At 47.8% G+C, this 27966-nt stretch overlaps 1 protein-coding gene across 2 annotated transcripts in view; it reads left to right on the plus strand.

The window, feature by feature from the left end:
- Window positions 1–27966, plus strand: part of Mam (neurogenic protein mastermind) — a 130139-nt gene that overhangs the window by 44689 nt on the left and 57484 nt on the right. The window contains exon 1 of one of the 2 annotated variants that reach the window (XM_070654457.1): window positions 23538–27665. The exons of the other annotated variant lie outside the window; for it this stretch is intronic. Within the exon in view, the coding sequence (XP_070510558.1) occupies window positions 27660–27665 (6 nt within the window). The 5' untranslated portion in view covers window positions 23538–27659. Of the gene's footprint in view, window positions 1–23537; window positions 27666–27966 lie in introns of those variants that run through there. 2 annotated transcript variants of the gene reach the window in all.

Raw genomic sequence — 27966 nt, forward strand, 5'->3', positions numbered from 1 at the left:
ACACTTTCACCCTCTCACCTCTCGATGCGGGTCAATGATATATTCCGCGGTTTCTTTTTTGCGTCACTTGAGGATCGACAAGTTTTTCGCTTTGCATCTCGTCGAAATGCAGGCACACTCGTAAAAATTATTCCGGTGAAAACAGTCTCGCCGAGTGTACCACGATACTTTTCGCTCCGACGTCGGGATTACGATTAGTATAATCTTCTTAGAACGCGAACGTAGCTTTCGCTAATAACTCGGTATTGAGAATAGCGCGCGGGGTTCAAAGCGAAGAGAAAAGAATGACTTTCCGCGCTCGTCCCGGGCCGCATCGTCCACGATCTTTCACTTCCGCTGCGCCGTGGAAAGAAAGCGAATATACATATAGGCACGCATTGACGTGACCGTTGTCAAAATAAGAGAACAAACAAAATAATTCTCACGAGCAGCTGCACATTATAACGCCATTTTATAGAAAATACACAAATTATTTTACTTCTTTGGTCTTCGGGAGACCACTTTGAGGTACTTTACTTAATATTTGCTGTTTAAAAAAAATAATTGAAAATGAAATCTATTTCGTATTTCCTATATCTAACTTCCGTTCGTCACTCGGTGCAACGCAGCCTTTCATTTCGCTTTCTTCCCTCGCCATAGATCCCATTCGAGCACAGCCTGCGAGAACGGTCGCGTGTTTGCCTCCACAATGCCAGACTCGCGGAGACGAGCGTGGCCGATAAGCACTTTCCAGCTCTTAAATTTAAACCGGGAAAGTCGCGCCAATATCGCCGCACACAATCGACGACGTGTAAACGAACAGGCACGCGGACTCGTTCGTTTGCCGAGACGGATGTGACGGATTACTTATGGAGGCGTCGCTGACTAGTCGCGAAGGAATTCGAGATTGGAACTTATGGTCTCGCTTCGGTGACGAAGGTGAATATCGACGTTTGTATCAGTAGCTGCACTTAATACAGTGATTTGTACCTTAGGAATTTATTGATAAACGTAAACGGTAGACATATGACTAAAATAATGGCGTGCGTTTTAATTAAAAAATGAATAATGTCGGAAAAATTAATTTTTTTAAATTTTTTTTTTATTATGTTACTCGTCGTTATAAAATCAATAAGCGTGAAAGTATGATTATTTAAGAAGTAAATAAGAGAGAAAAAGAGAGAGAGATTGATCTAGTTGCCGATTCACGAACTCGACTTGGCGTGTTCACGTGCGATCAAGTCCGCACCCTCGTGCCGTGGAATTCCACCTGGAATTCGTCCTTCTCTTATCCCGGAGAAAGTGAAACGCCCGCTCGCCACGAGACGAAATAAGAAGGCGAAAGATGCCGGCAATGACAATGGGCACTTCGTACCACTTCGTGCCAGACACGCTGCTTAAAGAGGAAGAGCGCTGGATAAATACGGACATTGCGGATCGTAGCACGGGAGAATAGTATACGAAGTGTACAAGTTATCACTTTGCACGTGTGTCCACGTGAAAGCTCTCAATCTTTTTTTTTTTAAATTTTTTTTTATTATTATTATTTCTTTTGACTTTTTTTTTTCAATATAAAATTTAAAAGTTTAATGTAAACGTGCAAATATAATGCTCTGCTTATAAAATTATCTGTCACGCCAGACTAAGTTTTGCGTAAATACTGGCAAAAGATTATAATCCCCGAGTGTTACTCGACTCGCGTAAGACTAGGTTGCGATAGATCGATCGCTGGCTATCTAAAATATTCACAGGTATATACTCACATATATAAGTATCGCGCGTGTCGCGGCAAACTCATCGCTATGATATCTGCTGCGAGATCTTTTAGTAATTTTCGCGATTGCGCGCTTCCGAGCGTTGCCTCGCGACTTATCACGTGCGCGTAAATGGTAATTATTAAACAAATCCAGCGCATAAAAAAAAAAGAAAAATTCTGCAAGTTATTCGTTTGATCAGCGATCATTTCGCAACTGCGGGACTGAACGAATCGAACGGAATTTCACGGCTCGAATTAAAGTTCGCGTGTATGCACGGCCCTTGGATTACTTACTTGCGACGTTGTGTCATGACTTTTGCACAACGTATGCGCCGATTGCGCGTGTCGCGCGCGATACACGCTCGGCAAAATTATACGTGGCATGTCCCCGTTGATTCGATAAACGCGCGCCGCGCGACTAGCATTATCAGCTATTAAACTGACCGATTGTAATCGCGTTAAGTCGCGTCTACACTTCAACTAAAATCGGTCCCTGATATATACTCGAAACGATCACGTCTACATACTATATATGTACAGATATAAGACCTGACATCGCTCTTCGCTTGATGAACGCACTTCTAACGCGACCTGAACATTTAAGTCTCGAGAGCTTATTTCTACGACGGATTGTCGGCAGATTTGCAGCCTGTTAAAAAACAATTTTTTTTTACAATAAATCTCGCGAAAGAAAGTATTCTATTTCCAACATTTACGCGAGTCGTACGCGCGCTAATGAGACTCACCCTATAGATTTTCGCCACGTCGTTGACGCAACGGTGACTGGCAGCGCGAGATATAAGCGATTTACGCAATGACAGCCGGTCAGGAGAGCGCGGATTTCAGCGCCAGGTCGACCGGGTTGTTGGCTGAGATCGCCGCTACCGAGCACCGTTGGTATAAATTACGAATCTGATCGCCATTCATGAGGAAAGACGCTTAGTAGCGTCTAACACTTGATCAACACGGAGCGACGCAGGTCGGTTTACCTGTCATTAGCTGAGATCGTGTCGTCGCGTAGGCAATGCGACAAGTCGAGATTGCGTAACAAGAGCAAGACGCTTAAGCATTCGTAAAAAAAAAAGAAAGAAAAAAAACGAGCGTCGCGGATTAGCATATGTTAAGAATGTCAGTTACACCGCGATCGCGCAAAGTGGTCGATCATTTGCGAAATAATCGTTTCCCCGGTAAAGCAAAACGTATACTTGACGCTTATTAATGTCCCGACGAGCCTGCGAGGGTCCATTAAGCGGTACAAATTATTAAAACCGTTTTTCGTGAAACAATCGCCGACTCTCCCGGTCGTATAAGGTCCGATAATTATCGAATTATTATATGAACACGACCGTCGCCCACGAGGTGCTCGAATGTAATGAGACGTTCGTCCTACGCGTGCATCCGGTATTCCGTAAACGATTATTATAAATTTGTTTTATACATGGCTCGAAACTGTCCGCACCTAATTAAACGAGTCGGCAGTAATGTTCCGAACGCAGCCATTAACTCGGGCTTCCTTGCACCGAGATATATCTATTTAATTTAAAATCTTTTCGGCGTTCATATGCGAATTTTATTGTGCGCGATGTGAAATCGGCGACGCTGCTGTCTCTCCGAGCGTTATAGCGCTTGTGCACTATGCACTCGCGATAAATAGACCGCGACATTCTAATTACTGATCTCCGATTCCCTGCACGTTATATTTTTATCGAGGCCTAAGCGCCGGGAAAGGCTCTCGCTCGAGATCTACGGCTTCATGTAAAGTCGTTATCTTCCCGAAGTTGCGCGGTGAACTCCGTTCCACTTTGTACATACATGACTAAAGTACAGGAGTGCATCTAATTCGAATTTACGTCGCGCAGTTATTAGTTGGCGGAACGGATATCTCGCGCGTAATTGTGTAGGAAAAGTACGTGAGAGGCGTGCAAAATTACTCGTGCAGTCCGTGTCGCGAGCCATTCCACCGGGGTAGACGATTCAAGTTTCGCGAGGACCTCGCGCGCCGGAAAACGATCGTTCGCCGATGCATTTCGGCGCTTTGTATGCGCGTCGCGCGCCGAAAGGGAAAGCAGCGTTATTTTCAGATGATCGGCCCCTGGTCCTCATCTGCGAAAGTTGGCGACGGGAGCCTTAAGAGACGGTCCCCTCGTAATGTTTTGTGCTTTCTCCATTCTTTCGCCCGTCTTACGTTCTTACGTCCTACTCATAAAGGCGCGCGCTTTTACAACCACTGTTTAACGTTTCGGTTTTATAGCCGCCCGGCATTTTGCGGGGCGTCACTTTATGAAGAGGAGGATTTTACGAGAAAAGAAAGAGCGAACGTTGAACGCGAAACGAAGGAAAATTAATGCCGCCGTTTAACGGAGTGTTAATCACCGGTCGCGTTAACGCGGCGGGTGTCGGTGTATTTAAATCATAAAGCTGGCAGTGGTGTTATGGTATCTCTACATTGTTAAAGTCACGGGAGGCTTCAAAAGGACACGTTATTTGGCGAGAGAGAGAGAGAGAGAAAGGGAGTTCTGTGAAACTTATAAAATTATTCGTCGATACATCTTTGTAAGGCCCAACCAAATTTTTCGGCGTGACTCCGGTAACACAATGGCGTATTGCGTATTCATGGCACGGGTACCGTACCGTTTCCAAGACGTTGTAACAAAAGGCGATGCCGATGACAATCGTGGTGTTATTGTGCATATGGATTTGGTGAATCATTTTCTTTTTTTTTTTTTTTTCGGGCCTTTCTTTTGGGCGCACAGGCGACCTCTTTGTCCCTTGCGGTACCGATGACGCGTCACCAAGGTTGACCGCGATTTCTCTTCGATTAACGTTGAAAATACTTACAATATGCGTGTACGCACGCGCCTGCAACGGCGCCGAGCGTATTTGTCGAAACATATCTGCTCGGGATTCGATTATATTCGCAAGACCGACGAATCATTTCTATCGCCGCGACGCACCGCTAAAAAGCGTCGCTTTACATCGCACGATTTCGTAAACGCGTTAATTCGCGGCGCCGAAAAAAGGTTTCACGCAGTGGAAACAAACGATTTTCAGAAGCAACCGTCTCTCGTGCGATCCCATTTGTTTGTTCGCCGTTATCGTTATTGTTAATCTCCTCTCTCAGGTTCGCAAATAAAAACGCGTGAAATTAGAGGAACGCGTAACTTCTCCAGTTCTATCCGTAGTTAAATTAAATTGGCAAGCGCTTACTTCTTTTTGGGGGATGTTTATTTTTTCCTTTTTTTTTTAATATTTTAATCGCGGTGGATATGACGATACCGGAAACCCTCGGGGAGAGATCCCTGTTGAAATAAGCCTCGCGAGAAATGAGGAGACTTTAGGATATCTCAAGTCGTTTTGCTTCACGATGTACGGCGACAGATCGGGCGATGGCACACACGCGGGTAGTGCTCGCTTGTTACGCATAATTGGACGAATATACGGACGGACGCGTAGCAGAAGTTGTAAACGCGCGGCACGGTCATGACTCGCGGACTCGTTCGCGCAAAAATACGACCGGCATTTGAGAGCGCGGTAATAGCCGCGGTAATATACAGCTCCGGTTGCAACGCGAAAGTGTCTGTGATTCGCGAAGGCCTTTTCGTGGCGGTGTCGAGTCTCGCGGACGACCCGCGGTATAAATCGACAGCGCACGCTGCGCGCAGCTCGATACGCGCGCCCAGATATGATTTACGACGCTCCGCAATCCGCGCGTCGCGCGGACGTTACCCGCGAAATGTTTTTTTCGCGACAATGCGCATCTGCCTCTCACGTGGGGGAGATCCCTCGCGCGAGGATAAGCAGTTCGTAATTACACTTTCAGATAACGCGAAGGTAAAAATATGATTTATATGGATTTATGCATTATCTGGAGGAACGATTGACTCGCGAATTGCATCGCGTCGCTCTTCACCGTTCCTTTCACTTAATGAATTTTAAGTTGATCTTTTTTTTCAGGGAGAGTTATTCGTATTTTTTACGTATCGGTACGTTTTATTATTATTATTTTTTTTTTTTTCTTTACAATATTTTTTTTATTAATTTTATCTTCTTTTTAATTTCGATTTTGTCTTTTTCTAACATAATTTTATATATCTAGTCTATATTTGAAGCTTTAAAATCTTCGTTCGGAGGAGCGCGATAATTAAATCTCCTCTCGGTTTTATGACTATTAATATTTCGCTGGGGGTTTGGGCTTCGTATTCCAAAGCAATCGGCAAATCGTAGGGAGAGCGATAGGTGGGTGATGTGATCTCTCATCAGCGAGGCAAAGCTAACAAAGCCAGCTCGAACCCTCGGTATTAGACAACGTCGTGAGAGTCGAAACGTTGGCCTGGCCCTCTCTGGCTCCTTTGCCAACGCGCGCTGCTTTTACTTCTATCAAAGCGAGAGAGCGATTCGGGGCGTCGCTTTGAGCCGTCTCGATTTCAAACTGATATACCCCCGAAGATCATTTTGCATTGACGGAACTCGCTCGTAATGAACGTTCCGCGTCACGCCGACGCATAGCGCGAATGTTTGTTCTGCGGATTGACACGGTTGTTTTCTTAGCCCTCGAGTTGCACAGTGACACGAATTTCTGTGTACTCTGGCCGTATTATATTAGTTTTAGTAGGATGTAATTAATGTGGTCGCGGTAAAGAAAACAGTAAAATTTATTTACGTATATTACTTTATACATATTGTATCCATCACAATTTTTTTTTTTTTTCCTTTTTTTTTCATCGCTGTCTCCTTATACAGCGAGCCAGTTGTCGCGCCCTTTTACTTCCGGAAAAATAAACTGAAAGTGGCAAAATACCGAAAGGAACGAGAGATTGTTGTTCTCTCGGCTGGTAATTGCATCGGCGCAACCGGCGTCGTTCTTCATTAACTGCGTAACGTCTTGGCGCGTTTGTAAATTTCCCGAGCAGAGCGGGTGGCGCGCGAATTCAATTCGATCATCTCGTCGAAGCGGATGACTCTTCGCCGTTTTCCTCCCGCGGCCCGGCCCCCTCCGCTCCGGCTCTCCGGTTTATCGCCGATCCCGCGATCCTTTAATAACGGCGGCTGTGATTTATCGACAGGAGCATATCAAGCGAGGGCGAAAGAGGATGAAAGGGAGGAAAAGAGAGTCCGATGCGGCTTCAGACTCCGCGGGCAGGTGGACCCGCCCGGAATAGGTACATACATATATACATACATACATAAGGGTGCACCGAACTATCGATTCGCCGCATTTTTCAGGCCCCTCTTTGCACGTTCGCCAGTTTCACATGTCCTTTTTCCGCTTTTCCTTTTTCTCTCCTTTTTTTTCCTTTTTTTTTTTTATTTATTTTCGTCGGTCGTTCGACGAAATCTGCCGCGTTCTGAACGCGCCCGTTTGTTACCGGGAGAATTCCTGCGCGCGAGCACGCCCGTAGGATTTTTCGATAGGCTGCAGCCTGCGTTTCATCCGCGAAAAATAGAACGCGCCCGCGTCGTACTATCGCGCAAATAGGGCGTGTACGTTGTTTCGATTACTCGATTACTCAAAATCTGTCTGTCGAATTCAAATTCTCGAACGTGGGGCCGAAGCGCACTTTCTGTTTTACAGCGGTAGGAACTAGGAGGGGAAATTCCAATATCCGCGTATTCTTCTTCTCATCTCTTTTGATTCGTTGTCACTCTTCCTTAATGTCGCGGCTCTCGGGAAAAGTGCTACCTCGTCAATAATACCGCAGTGAATATCGTTCTGAAAATGCACTCGTCGTCGGATCTATATGTCCGCCCCGCGTGTTACTGACTGCGAATATAAGATATAAAATATAATCCGTACTGCACGTTTTAAATTTTATCTATAAAAAAGAAGAAGAATATAATGCTACGCGTAAAAAATATTCGGATTATAAGATTATTTTTGGGGCTTGCTCGAACAGAGTTTAAATATCGACGGCGATCTGGAAGCTTGAAAGTTAGACAGTCTCGAAATTGCGAAAAACAAAACATGCTCGAGCGTCGAGCATTACGCCTTTTATTTTGAGAGAAGACGCCTCGAGCTCGTCGAGCGCACGAGAAAAAAACGTAAACAAACCCGGCGTCGAGCTCGGCATCGAGCTCGGCGATAAAATTCGACAATTCCACGCGGACTCTCCTTCGCGAGGACATTGTTCAATTGACGATCGAACCTTATTCATCGTCTCGCTTTCTTCGAGGTTATGTCTTTTTCGCGAAGGATCGGAGTCTCTAACGGTCACTTTAGTCTAATTGCGGAGGCTCGGGCGCGAGGACGTGTTGTCAATCGCTCCGCAATTTCGCGTATTTTCGACCGCGAATAGAATAGTCCCGCGTACGAATGAGTGTCGACGTCGTCGAGTCTGAAACGAACGATCATTTTCCGTACTCCTCTGTCATTCCACTCATCGTTCTGTGCTTCGTTTCTCGGCTCGAAAAAGTGCTTCGGAACGGTAAGGTTACGTATCGGGTGGAGCGCACGGAGCGTCGGACGTGAATTGCGCTGCGTGTTCGGCGTTACCAACTGCTTCATACGTCATCTCCTTCAGCGGCATTCAGTCAGTTCCGGCGATTGCCATTACCAGTGCGTGAGGTTTCGACAAACGGCGATTGCATCTCGCTCATCTCTTGCGTCGCGGATAAAATCGTCATCCCGTTTCGCATCAGTGATTTTTGAAGAACTTGAGGAAAATGAAGTGCGCGAGGAACATCCGAAACGTGGTGCTCAACATATCGTAGCCTGTCTCATTCGCTGCTTGGTGCCAATTCTTGACGTTCATTCTGCCGATGAGAATCGATTGAAGAATCAAAGGTGGCTCCTGGACCTCGCCTTACATCGCAGTTTCTTGTTTCGAGACCGAGGACGACTGGAGTGAGGAGAAGACCCGATGGAAGCAAGAAACGTAACGAAAATTGAAAGTGCTAATTTATCGACAGATGATCGTTCGTCGCGCTTCTTAATTTTAACCGTAAAATCGTCGCGATAATCAATCGTCATTCTCTCGGTCGTTCGTCTCTCGAGTGATAGTGATAGTGATTATAAAAAAAGCAGAGTATTGTGTTAACTGATTTGAAGTGCTTCAAAATAATTCGGAGTACTACCACAGAAGGAAGCAAGGAAGGACGGACGGACGAACGGACAGAAAGAAGGAAGGAAGGAAGGAAGGATGAAAAATAACCTAACCTAACTTAATTTCACCGAAAGATACAAAGGTAAGTGAACTGGCAATACGCCATCGATTATAAATCATTAAATTGTAATTACCCTAATCAAATTAATATAATCTCGCGTACTCTAATTTCTAATACCAATAAAATGTCAAAAAAAATAAATAAATAAAAAATAAAAAAATTGCGTTGGATAAATCTTCTCAAAACAAAAGGATTCTTTTTCTTATTAAAAAAAAACAATATTGAATGAAAAATTAATTCTATTCACGCGTACCTAAATAAAAAAAAAGTCGATGCGTGTTGAACTTTGTCGTCGCGGACAACTCTGCTATTATTATCCTCTTCATACCTATGACGTGATAACTTAAAAAACCGAAGGAAAGGAAGTGGGTGCTCGCGCGTAAGGAGATTCCTCGTGCCGACTGCGTAAGATACTTTAAGGAATAAGAAGGAATTCCTTTTCTCCTTCACCCGGAAACCGGTCGAGACCGCGGGATCGGTGCGAGCTTCTTATATCGGCGATCTCCGTGAGGAATTCTCGTTTGTCAGCCATCAGCCATGTACTCGTTTGACCGTGACGATCGCATGATGCACCCACGAAGGTAACGACCCATTGGAAATCCAAGCGTTTTGTACCCGGACTGGCTAGGAACGAGCTTATCTGTCCCTATTAATCCGCCTTGCTCTTACGCGGCGATAATAATCGCACCGCATTACCGTTATTCGCGATTTACACCGTCGATCGCAAGTTAAATTTATCACCGAAGGCCTCTGTCTTCCCCTTACTCCTCCCTCCCCTCCTTGTCTCTTCGTCCTTGGTCCTCGCGTGAGATCTTCTCTTTCGAGACGAGTTCCTTATTGCCTCATACGATGCCGCCGCACTTAGAAAGCATTCGTGAGATGGATAGCGATTAATCTATTATTTAGAGGATTCAGTTATAGCAGTGGCGCGGTGAATCGTCATAGAGTCATCCGTTTTAATATAGCGTGGGATAATAATCTCCGAGATAGACGACGTGCACGTTCGAAGGGAATCTTTCGAAAGGAACTGCGGGTTGGGCTTGCGTAAATAAAATAGATATTTAATAAATATAAATTCCTATAGCGAAAGTATTAATAAATTATTAATATTATTACTAAGGCGATGTCTAGAAATATTCGCGGCCTGACGAAGTAATTATTTTTTTTTTTTTTTTCTTTTAATTTAATCCGTCGAATTTGATCGTATTTCCGTCGGTAGGAAGAATTCCAAAAGCGTGCCGCGCGTAGAGTATCGACTCTGCGCGTGAGAGGAAGAGAGATAACCGCTCTCGTGCGTAAGTTATTCGTGCATGATGCACCCGCAGCGATCACTTCGGGCTGCGTAGGACGTAACGTAGTGCAGATTGATAATACCCGCGACGTAAACCACGTCCGATATCCACCGGTCAGCGCGCGAAGAGTAGAAAGGAAGAGAGAGAAAGACACCTCCGCTTCGTCTTAGAAGCGCGTCGCGCCGTGTACATACGGAGGTACATATTTTCATGTGGATTCCGCCGGTAGTCGATGTAGCAAGGTAGGCGATGGTGGCAAGGTAATAAGAGACGGCTTAGCCGACAGATTGCCTCCTCAGAATCTCGCTCGCGCACGTCGCGCGTAATAGCGCGGCTCCTTTTCCTAACCCGGCCTCTCGACGGCTCTCCCTTCGTGCTCCTTTCCCTTCGTAGGATCAGCCGCGACGTACGTTTCCCTTTCTTGACCTCCACTTGTCACGGATTATCTCGCGTAACCGCCAGTGGAACGGTCCTTATTTTTTTTCTCCCCTCCGTGGATCGTCCGTTAAACAATTTATAACGCGAGTCATCGTTTTACCACCGCGAGTGTTGAATTTTTTTTTTTTTTTACCCTCCCGGTTTCGATTTTATGGTCAATTTACGAATGGGCCGGTCTTGGGTCGTTTCTTCGTCGCTGTATGTATGTATGTGTGTATGTATATACGTGCGCGCGTGCTCCGCCATTCATGAAGCTCGCGATATTGTTTACTCGGTAATTTGGACAAAAGTAAGACGCGACGAGTAGACGGCTTTACCGCGAAGACTATTTCTCGTTTAATTTAAGATACAGAGATTATGCAGCACGAAAAATATTCGGAACATCTACAGAAGAGATTTCCTCTTTCCCTCTCTGTTCGGTTCCGCGTCAACACGAGGGCGGTCGCTGTCAGGACCAGAAAATGTACGGAAAATGAGATAAGTGGAAAACGCTGCCGCGACTAACGCAATGTCCGACTCCGCCGTATTTAATTCGCACGAACGGTTTCGTAATTGCGAAACAGCTACCGGCGTTGAAAACAAAAATATAAAAAAAAATAAAAAAATTAAAAAAAAAAAAGAAAGAAAGGTTACGGGTAACCACTTTGCGTCGTTACTTTATTACAATGTTTCGATTACAATGTTACGGGAGCGAAGGTGTATCGTTCCATTCAACCAGATGCAGTTCGAATCTGTAATACACGGTCATCATCCACCGTGCTGGCGGAGGGATCGATCGTAAAGTAACCGCATCGTTTGCGTCGCGGAGGTGCAAGGCGGATCACGCGCTTGCTGGCACGGACAGCTCGGGAAGGGAGGGGGGAGGGAGATGTACATCCGATGTACTCCCAGCGAATAACCGAGTCTGGGATTGCTCAAGGCAGTCCTCTCGCAACGGTTGCAAAAATTTCAAAACGAACTCGACCCGTTCTCTCGTTTCGCCTGTCCGTTGTAATCCCTGTCGCCTTGATTCCGCGCTATCTCGTCGCTCTCTCGTCTTTTGCGCGAAGAATACAGTCTATTTTATCGTAAGATATTTCTTTTTCTTTTTTTTTTCTCTTCTTCAAAAATTGTTCACAAGGCGCAGGCAAATAAATTTCCACGTTTGGTAATTTTAGAATTTATTTGAAACTTATACGTACATCGAAATCAACGGTACATTTCTCAATTGCAGTTCTACGTATAGAATTTATCGGCGGAAACGAAATATTCTCACAGAAGTAAGTGTCGATTGTTCGATGCAGTCCTCGCGTACAACAGAGACGAGTCATCGCGCACGCACGCTTTCTTATTGTTACGAAACGCAGCTGTGCGTCGTCAGGGCGGAAAGGGGGAAGGGGAGGGGGGGAAAAAGTCAGCGGGACGCTGACGTACGTGTGCGCCTACGTGGGTGTGCGCTCTCGCGTCTCTTTAATGTGTATCACAGTGATATATGCGGGTGTACATGCATAATAAATGCCCTCGCGCATCTCGCGGTCCGCCGTTGCAGTCACTGCGGCATCACGTGATCGCGCGCGGCGACGGCTCTCTCGCGCGTTGCAACGTTAGCGAAACGGCTCCTCTTCTCCCCCGTCTTTTCCTGCCTGCACGCTTCGCGGATGACACCGAGCGGCGAGATAACGGTTGAGTAGCAATCCGACGCGATTGGCGCACCGAGACGTCCGACCGGCGTTGCATTTTCAGCTCGAGCCTCGATTCGATCTCTCCTCGGCAGAAATTTCATCAGACCACTCCGCACTTTATCTCGCGAATCGAAATTCCGATAAGATCTAACAAGCACGCTTTATCCGCTCGCGTTTCCGAAGCTAAATTTACAAGAGGCTTTTTCCCTCTCTCGCTCGCTGTGATCGAAAAATTATTATTATTATTTATTTAATCTATTTTTATTATTTTTTTTTTTTTTTTTTCCAAAACTGGAAATGATGATTCAACAGCGTATTCAATTATTTACGGCGTATAAAAAACCATTTCGCAATTAATTCGCGCTTCCGACAAATTGCTCAGTCGACGCAATCTTCCGCGTAAAATAACCCGTTTGGATTTTCGACAGCAATCGGTGCAAATCGAAGGTCAAAAAGATTGAATTCGCGATAGAGCGCGTGTTTAACATGTCGCGGGACACGTGTACTCGCGTTCGCACGCATCGTTACACGCGAGCTCCCGCTAGATATGTGTGCTCGCGTATTTCACCGTTTCGGCGCTATCGCGAAATTCCGCTTCTTAACTTTTTTTGGGGGATTTTTGCAGTTATTATATTTTTCACGGCTTATTCATATCTTAAGAAGATCGTGATAACAAGATATAAGTTCTAAATTGATTCAACGTGATCTTTAATTATTCCAGAAATACATTTAACAAGCGTATCTTTCGGGATAAGTAGGGTTATCTATCGAACAGGAAGAAAAAGAGGAGTACGTCCGGTGGCGGTATCCTGTAATGATTAGTCGGGATGAAAATTACTTTTGAATTCGCATCGTTGATATTGCGCGCGATTTACGCGACCGGAGATTACTTCGAGCGGGGGGGAAAGGCCGTCCAAGTTGGCGGCTCGATAAATTCCACCATCGAATGGAATCGAAAGTGGGACGGCATAATCCAACCCGAAATCCATTCGTGGCAAGATTCATTCTTCAACCCTCTTGGCACAACAATGGCCGCTGCCGGTTCCGTTCCGTACACGATCCACTCCACTTCGCCGATCGTCTCGATAAAATGGCTGTAGAGAGATCTTTCTCGTTTTGAAGCGATTAATGACTGTGCCGTATAATACCTCGAGCTCACGCATGATCCTAGAAAATTTGGCCGGTCAGACGTAACGTCGTCGTTTCCCTACGAAATTTTAAATCGTATTAAAAAACACGCGAGAATATTGTTGTCAGTTTTTATTATATTATTCACGAAGGTTTGACACGCCACCTCTGTTTTATTAATAAATCAAACTTTATATCGAAATAGAAATCTGTTTTAAAATTGAAGAATTCTTCAAAGTGCGAACGCTGTTAACGTTTTGGCCGATCAAGTTCGACTTTGACCGTCGGCCGAGCTGAGATAAACGATCTCGCGGTATTCGACGCCCGTCGCGATTTTCGTAGGGTCGTTTCGCTCGTGCCGAAACGTATCTTCAATTAAAGGCGGGTGCTACTCAGTCGAAGTCAATTTACCTGAGTGCCGGCCGAGTCCGAGGATACGGAGGCGGTGTCGGAATCGTGCTGTATCAACACTAGAGTCGGTTGCCAACCGCCCGCGGCCGAAACCCACCGCGTGCCGATCTCTCTCTTTCTCGCCCCCTCGTACCCTCGCGCCCTCTCGCTCTCTAGGGTCGGGTGGCTCTGGGTTGCGGGTTCTTACGCCACTGGGATCGATATCCCGGGAGGCCAAACAGTAAACAGCCGGTTGGTCAGGACGGAGTCGGTGGTGGGGCTGCATAACATGGTGGTACCTCTCTTCCATCCACCTCCGGCCACCCACCCACCCATCCGCGCCACCGACAAGCAACGCGCGAGGGTACGAAAGAAGGACGCTACCGCCAGGCAGGAGGGTAAAGTTCCTGTAAAGTAGTCGCGACGTTCTGGGATTAACGAACGAACGAAGATGCGCGCCGATGCCACCCCGAGGGAGTTGTGGGGAGTGGATGCCGCGCGATGTCCCAGTTTAACTTCAGGGCAATGGAACATTTTCGGGAATACGGTTTTCAGCGGGGAAAGTACGTGCGCTAAGAAGCTCGCGTTGATTAAATGCCATTTAGACCAGACGCTACGCGATACGAACCCTCCTTCGATCGGAATATTATCGTATTGTTCCAAAATTTTTTATTTTATTTTATTTTATAATATTTTATTAGCGACTTTGTGTAAAAAAATAATTAAAAGTTTCGGCCGACTCGGCCGATATCGCGAATATACTTGAGAACGTTGAAGTAAAACGTTTACGTATATTAAATATTTTATTAAATAATTATAACTGGTAACCCCCTTTTTGTGATTATCGATTTAAGATTATCGTCTTATGGTTACGCGTCTTTACGTAGCGCGGTAGTAAGTTGGAGTAACGGAAATGCAAGTTCGTAAAACCGTTGGCGATAACTTTTAGACGACTGAATATATCGCTAGATGCTCGCGGCAAGGAAAGTAGGAAAGAAAGTATTAATCGGCGTTATACGATCGCTATGAAATTTTCGCGCAAATGAAAGGCGACTAATTTTCAGTGCAGTCACCTCAATTCCACAGTCTAATTTGACTACTTTAATCACATTTTACTTACGTCGAAAAAAAAAAAAAAAAAATTGTAAATTCGTAACTTTTATTTGAGTAATATCCAATTAATTAAACTTATCAATAATTTGTGTTACTTTTTTAATCAACATTTTGTTTAACTAGCATACGTTTGATAAAAAAAAAAAATTTTTTGAATAAAAATGAGCGGATTAATTAATGTAAATTATTTATTACGTAAATTAAGAACAGCTGTTAGGTAGGTAGGTACGCTGTAATAAATTAGGAGAACGTCTTTTCGATGGGAGCACCCAGTATTTGTAGATTTCTTGCGAAGGGAAAGACTGACGGCGATAGCTTCTCTGAAACATATTTCTTTCTTCTCCCCCGCCAGCAAGAAACAAAACCCCGCGCGAGAGGTTGACAAAGGGTTGTAGAGTATTGGTCGTTGAGTACCTCATGGCAGATCGTCGAGGGTGGTTGGCGCTCGCGAGAAAATCGACTTGACGGATGATGATAACCGGCGATAACACGCGGGGATTTAAAAAGTCGGCGTGTAAATTATTCGCGCATATAATCGCACGTTTATCACGCTTTTTTTTTTTTAATTTTTTTTTTAACGCACGAGCCAGTCTTAAATTTGAGGCTGATTGTGTTACTTAAATATTTACAGCAGGGAAATTGTTTTACATCGTAATGGCGCGACGACGAAATGGCGTAAATCTGTACGACGACGTGTAGACGCAGTCCGTGCTTTTCATGGCGCACTAAAAGCGACAAGATTTACGTTCTTAATAGACGTTGTCGATTCTGCCGGTACGTTGATACCGCAAGCGGTTACGCCATTGGCTGCATAAAGGGGAAACGCAGCACCTCGGTTGCCAGCGGTTCTCAGTCCTTTCTTCGGCGATCGTTCCCGCGCTCGATTCGCGTCGACGTTTCTGAAAATCTAAATGAGCTCCACGAGTAATTGCGCTTGTGAAATTCGCGAGCGGCCTCGCCGCCGGTGGTCATTGATGATCAAACCAAAAAAAGAGGCGCGAAATCGGGGATGCTGCTCCCGTGAACCGCGCGTTTCCGCGTATATAACTATCTAGAACGAAGTTTCTCTAATCTGCCTCGTTTTGCTGCGTCGATTTTGCGTGTAAACCATGCAGAAAAGTGTATTGCTAAGTAGACCGTACACAGCGATCGACGTCAGCGCGCCGTCCGATGTCGTTAACTTCCGGCTCAATTGCATCGGCGCGATTATATTTGTGGGGAAACGCTCGCTTATTCGGACACTGCGGATATCGTGCTCGGGGGGAAAATAAAAATCAAAATTTCCATTTGTCCCTTTCATTAAAAATGATCGCGGAGAAAAAACTGTCGTGTTGCCTCCCTTCTTATCCTCTCTCCCCCGTCTTCTTTAAAACAATTTCGTTTCTTTTCCGCGGAAAGCAGAGTGATGTAGGGTACCTACGTATCGCGTCCTTTCAGTGTAGTTTAGATAAAACATTTCGACAAGCGAGTCAAACATCTCGCTCGAACATCAGATTTCAATCTGGAGATGGAACGTATGAATTATGTTCGAGACCGCGTCGAGTGCACCTTGCCGAATCCCAGCGGCGGTTGATATCGGTAGATTACACGACGATCACCCTGGTAATCTCCTCTTTTCTCCTTCGTCCTCCCAGCCTCTCCTTTTTTTGCCGTAAGTTTTTATTACGTCTGTTCCACATTTTCTGTCGCCCTCCTTGTCCCTCCGCCTCGTCACGCCCTCGCTCTTTCGCGTATTTTTTTTCCCTTTCTTTTTTCCAGTCACCGACCTTTCTCTTCCTCTGTCTCTCTCACTCTCTCCACCATCGGTCCCTTTCTCCGCAACATTCGCCGTCTCTCTTCCGCCTCTCCGCTTTCCTCTCATCTCTCTCGCCTCTCTTTCTGCCTTTCTCCGTCCTCCCCCTCCTTCCCCTCTCTCTCTCTCTCTTTCTCTCTCTCTCTCTCCGTGCTCCACACCTCTTCGCTTAATAATACACACCAGCGAGAGCCACCCGCTACTACAACGACACACTGGCGGCACCGACAGTATGGCACACCACTTTATTGATCTTCTTTCCCCGCTTTCACAGGTTTCAACCCGAATTTTCCACCGCTTTATGCAAGCGTCACCCGCCCCGCTCGTTTACGCGCCCCTGCACCCGGATTCATCCCTTCGCCGATAAATCGAACCGGCCTCCGGGCTATCCGAGAAGATCTCTCACCGTCCGGGTGAGATACCGTCGATCTCTCGGTACCTCGCGGCATTTCGATTCCGTTTTGCGGGATAATTCGATTTTGACCTCTTCGAGCAACTGATCGCTTTTTCGACACGTTCCTCGGGTTTAAAATGTTTCGATATCCTCCCCATTATGAAACAAAATTTCCAGCACATACGAAAGTACTCGTACGATCGCCCCGGCGGTGGGCAAATACGAATTACACTCGATAAAATTTCACCAGCGTACCTTCGGACCGTTGAATCCGCAGAATGACGGTCGGGGTACGGTTCATTCGTGCATCCGTCGTGCTTTGTTTCCTCGGCACGCGTAGCCCGGCCTCTTCGTAAGATCATTTTTCTCATTCGGACCCGTAAAGGCGAGCGATCTCCGCGGGCGTAACGAAGGCACGTACGGCGCGCTCCTGTTTAGAAAAGAAAAGCGAATGCGTTGTAAGGGCGACTTATCGCACTTCGCCGAGGGAGAGAACGGGCGTGCGATAAGCGCGGACGACGTACGTGTCAGCGCGGCGGAAGGAAAAGGACCGAGGAAGCGAGATATAATTCACGGTCTGGTTTCTGGGATCACGGATGGCGTTCGCCAACCGTCGAGAGTAAACACTAGAGGCTGTTGCTCGTCTCGAATCACCCGGTTCCTCCGACTCGGTTTTCTTCTCCCTCGACTTCTCAGCGGCTTCCCCTCACTTTTGACCACTCGTGGCAATGATTCACGCGAGGCAATGAGTCGCGCTCTCCCGCCTCCGATGTATCTCGGACTTGGAGCCGTGCGAGCCGCCGCGAGAGTATATCGATCGCGATGCATTCCTAGCGTAACGCGGGCTTATCGCCTGCTGCACTCCCAGAACGCGTCAGCTCTCCAATACCAGAACGTGGGATCGGTAATTAGCTATAATTAAACGCTTCGTCAGATCGGAGACGGCGACTTATATACCGGACTGCTGGGCGGGTAAATATCGAATTATTTTTTTTTTTTCCTTTCTTAATTACGCTCGAACAATTGCGTTTGCGAAGTCTATTGTAAAGTTACATGGTTACATCATCGCTTACGGTCGTTGCGAACAGTGTTACCGTCGCAATAATGTAAATGGAGATGTTACGAGCCGCAATTTTTCACAAGATTTTAACTGATAGCATAGCGGACCCTTTGGTCGTTAAAAAAAAAAAAAAAAGAGAAAATAATAAAAAGAACAAAGTTATTGCCAGATGCTGCTTGACGCAGAAATCGCACGGACATTATCGCGAGTGATAATACGCTGGTAGATAATAAGCGCGCGGAAGACAATGACGAGCGAAATCGTTTCGCGGATTATTGTCGTGACATACTAGGAAAACGACGGTGGTTTGCGACACGCGTATATCCGACTTGCGTATCCCCGTAATTTGGTTTGCGCATACACGCAAGTAATGCACGTGGGACATTTAATACCGATATACGAGAGGGAGTATATCAGTCAAATTTTCGGCGCTTTAATAACCTGGCGTCGTTCAATTTTATTCATTTACGCTGCAAATGCGGGATGGTACCGAAGGTATCCTTTAATTACGTTACGGACTATACATTTAATAATATATGCGCGCAACTGAATTAATGTATTCTTCCGTGTTATTAATTGTGGCCTTTTTAATTTTTGTTTCAGGTAAGTCGCCGCCCGATAAATCGCGTATGTTATCCGTCTGTCTGTCGGTCCGTAATCTGCCACGCAAACGTAAGTAAGAAATTAAATTGGCTCGTGAATATTTTGTGACGTTGGCGCCGATAAGTTCTTGCGTTCCCGATCTTCTCGGTACCATCGCTTTACCGAGAACCGGAACGAGTTAGTTGATGACGACTGCGTGATCCGGTTACATAGACTCTTGTCGATAGCATGAGTCTCTAGCGCTGCAGTAATACAAACAGTTCGTCGTTCACATACGCTCGTAAGTGTCTAAATGAAAACAAGTAGGTAGTGGCCATTCCTGAGCAGCGGCTCTCATTAGCATTTGTTCCCCCACCCACCCACCCTAAGTGCGGTTAGCCTAGTAACATATTAATTTCTAACGCTAAATATAGCGCTAATTAAGTATTTAATTAAGGCTGCGCTGTTATAAATGCCGGCGCGAATTAACTCAAGGAACGATGAACTTGGGAATTTATATTTTTGTCCTACAACGAATTATATACTCGATATACTTTTCAATTTTTACTTCTCGTTATTCTATTCGTTAGGGATATAATTTTCATATTACGGTAGCTCGAAATTAAGTGGCAATAACAAGAGCCAAGAGAATCCGTTCGCTTCGCATCGCGCTGCAGACGTGTACTTTTATTTTCGACTCGTTTCCTCTCGGCCGACCTTCTTTTTCGCGCTCCGTCCTCTTCTAGTCACCATCGCGACTCTTTGTTTGCCGGAGGAATTCGCTGACGGCAGGTTTCGCTGAAATCGCGCGATTACCGCGCGCACACCTCGAGATAAATCCAGAGAGTAACGACGGGAGGTAGTGAGATGAGAGAGAAGCACTCAACACATTCGTACAGCGTGATCATGCTCGTTGTCTCGTTCGAAATAAAAAAAAAAAAAAAAAAAAAAAAAAGGAAAATTTTTTTCTCCCGCGACTTGCACTTTGTACATTTCGATTATTTGTAATAAATTCACTCAAGTCTTTGTTTTTCTTCTCGCAATATTGGAATATGTAAAATACCTATGAAAAAGTATGTTGTATTTTATAAATAGTCGTAGACTCTTCTCTCTCGGCGATCTCAGATAATGTGACTATTTATAGGCGGGCACGTGCCGCATAAAGTGCGCATAGGTAACGTGGCGGTGACGAATATAGATCATTTGTGCCGTGTTTTATCGAGCCGACGTTTTAAAGACGCGGGGACACCGAAAGATTTTTCCACCCAGGCACGTGCAACGCAAAGGCTTCGTGGGCTCGCTTACGTTCTCGGATGTGCGCGTCGCGGATCTGTCGTGCGCAGTATGCGACGTTATGCATGCAAAATTGGAATTGTTTCCTGCGATTAAATTACATGAGGCGCTGTAACGACTTAACTCGTAGTTTCTTAAACGTCACACATGACGCTCGCGTCGCAGCCGACCTATCGCGGATCACTCCGTGAAATGTATACGATATTTCCACGAGATAATCATCCCCGAGATATCCCGAATTTTAATTAACCGAACGGGAGATAAAATTACAACGTAGTATAGGACGTATATGCACATTAGTCGATCTTATATTTGGAGCTACTTATTACAATCTTGAATTTATTTGTCTTTACGGGAGAAGATTACGTTATCCAGTGTGTCGAAATTAAGAATTAAAAATATTATTCGTGCATATAAAATTGAGATAGGTCAAACATTCAGTTTTGCGATTAAGAAAAAAAAAAAAAAAAAAACCCGACAAATACGGAGAGGGAAAATCAGCGAAAAGAAGGTGGAGAGTAGAACCGGGACGAGTGAAAAGCGATCTCACAAATCAGCGAGAGGGTGGCATCGATCTCAGCCACCCACCGTCATCATTTCCTCTCTTACCCGCGACCTGTTTCTACCTTCTTCACTTCTCCAACGTGCTTTTTTTCCTCACCGTATCGCGCGAGGCAAAATGGAAGCAGAGCAAAGAGTATTTGGAGGCAAACCGGGAGACCAGCATTCTCTCCAGCTCTGTCTCTTTTTTTTTTCCCCCGGGTTTGTTGTTTTCGACCGTTGATTTCGTTGGCCGGCACCGATAGAAGGCTTTCTGCGAAAACACGCTCGATGGAGCTCACGCTGACCGGAAGTAACGCGGAGTTTGGCGCGCTATGAAAATTACATTTGTATCCCGCGGACGTTTCATCCCGCCGGCGACCGAGGCAAAAATCCAAGCCGAACTTTTGATAACGCGCTGACAGCTTTCGAAGAGAGAGAGCTCGTCGTCGGACACGAAGGAACGTGATCCAATCAACTCTTTGACGTTTTCCATTGACTTTTCCGTAGGCAAAACTGTAAAAGGGTAAACGCCGCCAGCGCGTTGCTGTTTTCATCGCAACATCACCAATGGCACTTTACCATATAAATTGCATGAGGAGCCGAGTCCGTCGTGTTTTCAGTTTGCGCCGTTGAATTTCGAGCATCCGATCGCGAGTAATTATCGTTTCGCATCGACGAATAGTTTTAGCTTCCTTCGCGCTCGCAATCTGTTTAAACGTTCTAGATCTAGACGCACCGTTTCTTCCGCGCTTTCTCAAAGAATCGTTGATCTTCTCCCGATCATCGCGTATCGCTTTCCAACTCGTGTCCATGCATATTTATTTTTTTTTTTTTTTTTTTTTTTTTACTTATCTTTATCGCAGCCGCGAATCGGTTCGTATTTTTACAGTTGGCCTTCAGCCGTTCGCGGCTCGTATATCTGTAACGTAAACGTCGATAGCCGGAGCCGCGGCGTCGTCATAAATGTTTACAATCGACCTTCGATCGTATACCTCCACGGCTCGTTTGTTTCGCTGCCGCTGTTCGGCACGTACGGAGTGCTTCGAGGAAGAAACCTCTCGGGCCAGCGTGTGGCAGTAATGGTAGATAATCGTCCCGATGCAGACTCCCGTCCGGGCATCCCCGCCTTGTCCTCGAGAATCTCGGGCGCCTTGAGATTCAACGAAAACCGATGCGACGTCATCTTTTTTTTATCACGCGAGATCATCTTACGTTAACGGGGATTGCATTACGTCGACACGCATATTCGTTCTCAGTTCGCGAGTGCGTGGAACATGATTTTTGGCGCTCGACGACGGAATTAAACAAATTGCACACGGAAATGCATTAGCTTCGACGGCTACCTGGTGAAATTCCAAAGTATTACAAGTTTTTTTTTTTTTCTTTTTTTCTTTTTGTTTCGCCGAACTTTATCGAGTATAACAGTCATCATTGCCCAATGGTTTTGATAATTGAACACATCTCGCGGTGCGTCCTTCGAATAAGGAATGAAAATGTAGAAAATTGCGTTGCCCGAACGAAATTGCGTGTCAACGCGGGATAAACGGTGGAGAATGGCCAGCGTAGGTGGCATCGTTTGTCGCGGGAGATCGCCTTCGTGGCGCCGCGTTAGACTTTTAATTAAAAGCCTAGTTCTCCGCCGCCTCGGTATTATCGTCGCGTTCCTGCGTCCATCTACCAATTTTACTTCTCATTTACGGAGTGCACCGCAGGCAGGCAGCGCTCGTAATCACGAGTAATATCCGCGTCGCAATTACCCGGTGGTCGCTCGGCGTCTCGCGTCCCGTGGCACATCTCGTCGTCTAATTATCCATCGGCGAATAATCACCGGCCCTGTCAATCGTCATTAGCGCGAAACCGCGGCGGGTGCCAGTGATCGGGCGCGCGCGTTTCCGCGATTAGATTTTTTTCCGCGGCGGTGAGGCCCGCCTCTTTTTGCGCGAGCTCTTCTCGCGCGAGCTTTTCTCGCGTCCCTTTGGAATTTTTCAAATCGCATTCTCGTCGGGCGGCACGCTGGACCCGAGCGGTGCCACGACGGCGTGGGAGAACCACTGACTAATTCACTGGCTGGCAAGCCGGCGCGGCGCGACGGTGCGTCGCGTCGCCGCTCGATCGCGTCAACGCCGGGTGATCGGATGAGCGCCACTGGGACGGATTTGTAGTAAGTGTAAGCAGAGCGGTACAGATGCGTCCGTCTCGCCGCGCCGCTCGCTCGCGCTGGCGCGCGCGCGCGCGATCTCTTCTCCCTCCCCTCCCCCCGCCCGAATCCCGGCGCACCGCGAAACCGTGATGACGCAACGGTCGAAGTGGAGGAGGTTGGATGTGTACGAGCACGACGTGTCGTGCGAATGCGCCTGTGTAAAGACTCCGGCCAGCTGCACGGGAGGCCGCCTTTAAGTCGCTCTTGCGACTACGTTTCTTCTCGCGCGCCGTTACACTTTTCCTTTTTCTTTTTCTTTTTTTTTTTTCTTTTCTTTTTTTTTTTTCTTAGACTGGCAATGCAGTTTAAAGACTTCTTAAAGATGATGTGTTAACGTCGATCCAGCGCGGTTCCTTCTCCTCTTAACATCGGTTTACCGCGATCCAGGTTTTGATAAGTAAAACGTACGTTGCTTTAGTTCGACGGGAGCAAAGAGAAACGTCGATAAAATAATTCGGTAAGTCAAACGTTGATTTTCGATTGCGCGAGATCGCGATCCGAGGGACCTTGCCCATTAGCCGTCAAAATCTCCAGAGCCGCGTAAACATCGTTGCAATTAGGTACGCGCGTGGGGAATGCTAGGAACGCTCGCGACGATAATTCGAGCGATTAAAATAGCGTTCCTGGTACACCGACTGTTTCGCAGCGTGTACTATCAGTGCAATATACACCGGTCGTACGCAATTACGGTACACCCACGGCGGTTGGGGCGGGCGGGTGGGCGGGCGGCGGGACGGTAGGTAAGGTTCGTTCTAGAAGTCGCGGAGTCGGGTGGCATCGGGCAGACGGCCGGCGGGCGCGGAGCGCGGCCTCGGGTGCAGATCGGAGCGAGCGAGGCGCGCCGGCGGAGTCGCGGTTGCGCCGGCCAAGTGCCCGAGGAGAGCGAACGGTGTCGAGTCCGGCCGAACGCAGCCGACACCGTCTACGTCGTCGGCGCGCGTGCCTCCCCGCGAGAGGAGCCGCTACTCCACCAGGCCGCCCAGAGCCACCGCGACGCACGTAGTCAGTGGCTGGCGACTTCTCGAAGCGTCAGGTTCTCCGTATCGGGGGGATGTGCCGTCGCACCGCGTCTCCTGGTGAGCCACGTGCGCAGCGGTGACAGCTCCGTGCCGCGCGACGTACCGACGCCGAGGGTCGTCCCCTTCGGTCCTCCGCGCGGAAAAGCCGCGTCGCGAGCGGGCCGTGCACCACGCGCGCGAAAACAAACGAAAAAGAAAAAAAAAAAATATTCATATGACACCTCCGCACCCGCGGCTGGGCGTCGCTTCTCTCGCTTCCGAACTAGATTCACAGTGAAATTCACGAGCGATGTCGATTTAAACGAACGATTCAGTGATCTGACTACGAATTGACCGAACTGGAGCTTCCTTGAAATTGCCTCGTGCAGTCGCGCCAATGCATCCGTCGGAATTTTGACCGTATTCTCAATCGAGAGCACGAGATACCCATCGAACACCCAACGGCCGAAGAGCTTCGCGAAGTGGTCGTCTTCTCCGAATGATCGGCGAACGCCGTACGAAGTGAGCTCTATGTTAGAGTTAGTCGACGTCACGACGTCACTGTAAATTACTTGTAATAACTCGGCTAACGCTTATCGTTTCCGAGACTTTCGTTGGCAACCGTTATCGGGCTGCTAGAATATCCTAACCGTGCGGCGTAAACATTATGCACGCCGAGATCTCCCAATCGAGCGAATCGATTTCGTATTATCATGCCGGCGCGTCGTGGTCATCTCGACGCGTCGCTGTAATCGCGTGACGCGGCACGAGCGAGACGCGCGCGGAAAACTACGAAACAATCTCCGTGCATCGCTGCGGAGTCTTCGTGAAATTAAATGTGACGGAAGTTTGCGATTTCAAGAATGAAAAGGCACGTCGGACGCGAGCTGTCCTTTCGAGAACGTCAAGAGATAAGGGACGACGTCGCTTGAGGGAGAAGAAAGCGCACGTTGGAGACGCGGAAAATCCGGAAAGCCCGCAAAACGTGAGAGCGAACGAAGACGGCGGGACCGGCGGGCAGGGGTGAAGAAAAAGGGGTGAAAAAGACGGGAAGAAAGAGTTGGCGGCGAATCGTGGATAGAGAACGGAAACGCGACGGGGGAGAAATAGAGATTTCTGGGCACGCGCACTTCACCTGCTAGCGTGTAGTGGCACGCGCCATACTCACCGCCTCCTTCCCCTCCGCCTCCACCCTCATCGTCACTCACGTCGGGCCCCCGCATCCCATCCTTCATTCTCTCCTCGTTTCTCCTTGTTCACCCCCGACTCTTTCTCTTTCGCTCTATCTTTCTCTCTCTTTCTCGCGTGCCCTCCCGGCCCTACCGCGGTATCCGTCGCCGCTGCTTCTCCTCCACCTCCTCCCTCCTCCTGTGGGAATCCCCTCCCGTGGTCCTCTCTCACGCGTGCCGCGGCTACGAAGAGATCGGGACGCGCGGGAGTCCATCGTTCGCGTTCTTCGACAGGACGAACAACCGAGCGTCTCTGCGCTTCTCACCTTTTTCCTTTTTTTTTTATCTATCCTTTTCTTCGGCGCGTTTAACCTTTTGGAAAATTCGCCAGGTCTCTGTCTCTCGATCTGTCAGACGTAACTCGGCAAGCGGACGTTTTCACTTCCTCATATTCGTACAAGGTTCCTCGTTACGATTTCGCACGTGCACCCTCCTCCCACTCTCCTCCCAGGCTGGCTAAGATAATCGAGAGAGACGAGAGATAGCGAACGACGACGTTATTCAGCCTTCGCCCCGCACGAGCCGCAAGTGGACGAGTGCGCGAGTGGTTTTGGTTTAAAGGGGCGCAGCTACTACCTGCTCGCTCGTGGGCGTCGGACGGCCAAGACGCCGCACGACGAGAGTCCGTCAGCCGATGTTTGCGTATGAAAGAACCCGGTCGCCTTCCTCCGTCTCATCCTCCTTCTGCTGCGCGTCCACTGCGTGGGGGGAGGCACGCGCGATCCCTGTACTGTAAGCCGAGCGAGCAACGGGGCAACGGGGAGGAGGACGACGAAGAGGACAACAATATCAAGATTCGTGAGCGCGACGCGCGACGACCACGAGGGTAACGCGGGCGAGACGAACGTCAGGCGCACCGAGAAGACTGCAGGAAGCGCAGAAAAAGCAGGGTTCGACCGAGTGGGAAAGAGCCGGCGCGTGCTTAAACCCGCCGTTTCTGTCATCCCGGGAACGAAAATAGTCTTTCGCGAACGCGATCGAGACATCGTCAGCGGCGGAAGGGAAGGGCGCGCGAGAAGAGCGTCTCTGATATAACAGTACGCGAAGTTTCGCGCGGCGCAGCAGGAGTGCCGACAGCTTCTGCTCCGGGGTCTGTCAGCGAAGGGGGAAAACTCCGAGGAGGCGCGATCAGTCAACCACGCGATATCGCGGTATCGCGGCCTCTAGCCTCCCGTCGCCCCCGCCGAGAGGGAGCCAAGTCTGCGATCAGCTGTTCGCCGAAGGGACACGCCGCGGAGTCGCGGCTAACTCGCCGACGACGATCGTCGCCGCGCGCGGAAATCGCGTAATCCGCGCCGCGTGCGTTCCGTGCGTTCGTTGTTTGGAAAACCACCTGTTGACGATTTACGAGGGAAAATCGAAGCGCCACTTCCCGCCGCCAGCCGTTGCGATTTTCTTCGCACGTCCGTATCCGTTCCCACGCACGACAAGCCGGGGAGGGGGAGGACCACGGGAGCCGGATCGTTTTCTGGAACGAAAGCAACGTCATGCCCGAGATCCGCGATACGAGGCGATAGCGCGAGCCGTCAATAAAGAAAACGTGCACGCGCGCGCAAGCGCGCGCTTCCTCGACGAGGCGTTTTCAAGACCGCTTCGGAGCACGAAAAAACAGCATCGCTCTTGTCGAGACCCGTCTCTGCGAAAAGTGCTTCCCGTGAACGTTGAATTTTGCGGAAAGTGGTTAATATATGTTTCTGGTAGAGCGGCGAACGTTTTCGGAACTGCGTTACCGAGACGCGTAGAGTCGCGCCGTCCCGCGATTGTTTTTCACGGCCGTAATAGCTTATCATTGATACGCATCTCTCGTCGGTTTCGTCGCTTATCGTCGCCGGCTGTGAGAACTTGGCGAGTTCAAAGGTCAGGGAATCGCTAGCGGGCAAGGCCACGTCCAAGTGCCGCGCGCTCTCTTTCCCCGAGTAAGAGAATCGGCGACTCGAGCGAGGAAGCGATAAGGCCGAAGAGGCGAGAAAGATTTTTCGACGTCGAGGCGCATCGGTCATCGACGACAACTAGTCAAATTGTTAAGATGGGCATTACATTTCACGAACGATCGATAAGAGGAAATCGACGGCGCCGCACGCCGCTACGAAATCGCGAACGAAAAGATTGAGTGACATTTAGCGCCGTCGAGAAGTGCGAATAAATTAACTAAAGACTCTCCAGTGTAGCTTTTCGCAGTCGAGAGTGGTTGGTGTTTAGTCGTAATTTGATTCCGTCGGGCGTGACGGGTGCAATTTGACGAGTATATCGAACGTTCGCGCGCATCATTTCCGGAAACGTTAAGAAACCGAGAAGCTGAACGATCGCTGCTGAAATTATACGCAAATGTAAATTAGTTTCTAGCGGGAAAGACGTGGGGGGAAAGAAAAAAAAAAGTGAGCGAGAGAATTCGAGACGGAACGTTGACGCGTTCGAACGAGCAGAGACAAAATGACATTCAAGTTCCGTTGATATTTGCAATCGTGAAAAGTGTATCGACGAGCGTGACGAAGGCGAAATCCGTCGCATTGACATAAAGACGCAACAGAACCGAAGGAACTGGAGGGGCATGGTGGGCCCCCCTTTGCCAGGGTCCCAGGCCCGGGTGGCCTCTCTGTGAAAAGAAATCTTTCTTCTGTCACGTCGTTCCTGCGACATTAGACTGCCTGGAATGATGGTACGTTTTTCATTTGCAATAATTACTTTATTTACAATTAAAAAAAAAAATTGACAGAAATGCATCTTCTCTCCGCGGCGTAAAAAAAACGGCGAAACCCTCGAATAAAAAGGTAATCGCGCGAGTTCGTTATCGCGGCTCTGCTTTAGAGTAACGTAAATTAGCTCGACGAAAGTCACGTCAGACATTTCGACTCGGGACTCAAACGTGTTGGACAAGAAACTTGCAATGAGGGAATAAAAGACCTTCGAAGATCTCGCGGTAACTTGGCCAGCTTATGGTACCCGTTTCCTGTCCGTTT

The sequence above is a fragment of the Cardiocondyla obscurior genome, linkage group LG03 (genome assembly GCF_019399895.1).
Source record: "Cardiocondyla obscurior isolate alpha-2009 linkage group LG03, Cobs3.1, whole genome shotgun sequence".
In the NCBI taxonomy this organism is placed as follows: Eukaryota; Metazoa; Arthropoda; class Insecta; order Hymenoptera; family Formicidae; genus Cardiocondyla; species Cardiocondyla obscurior.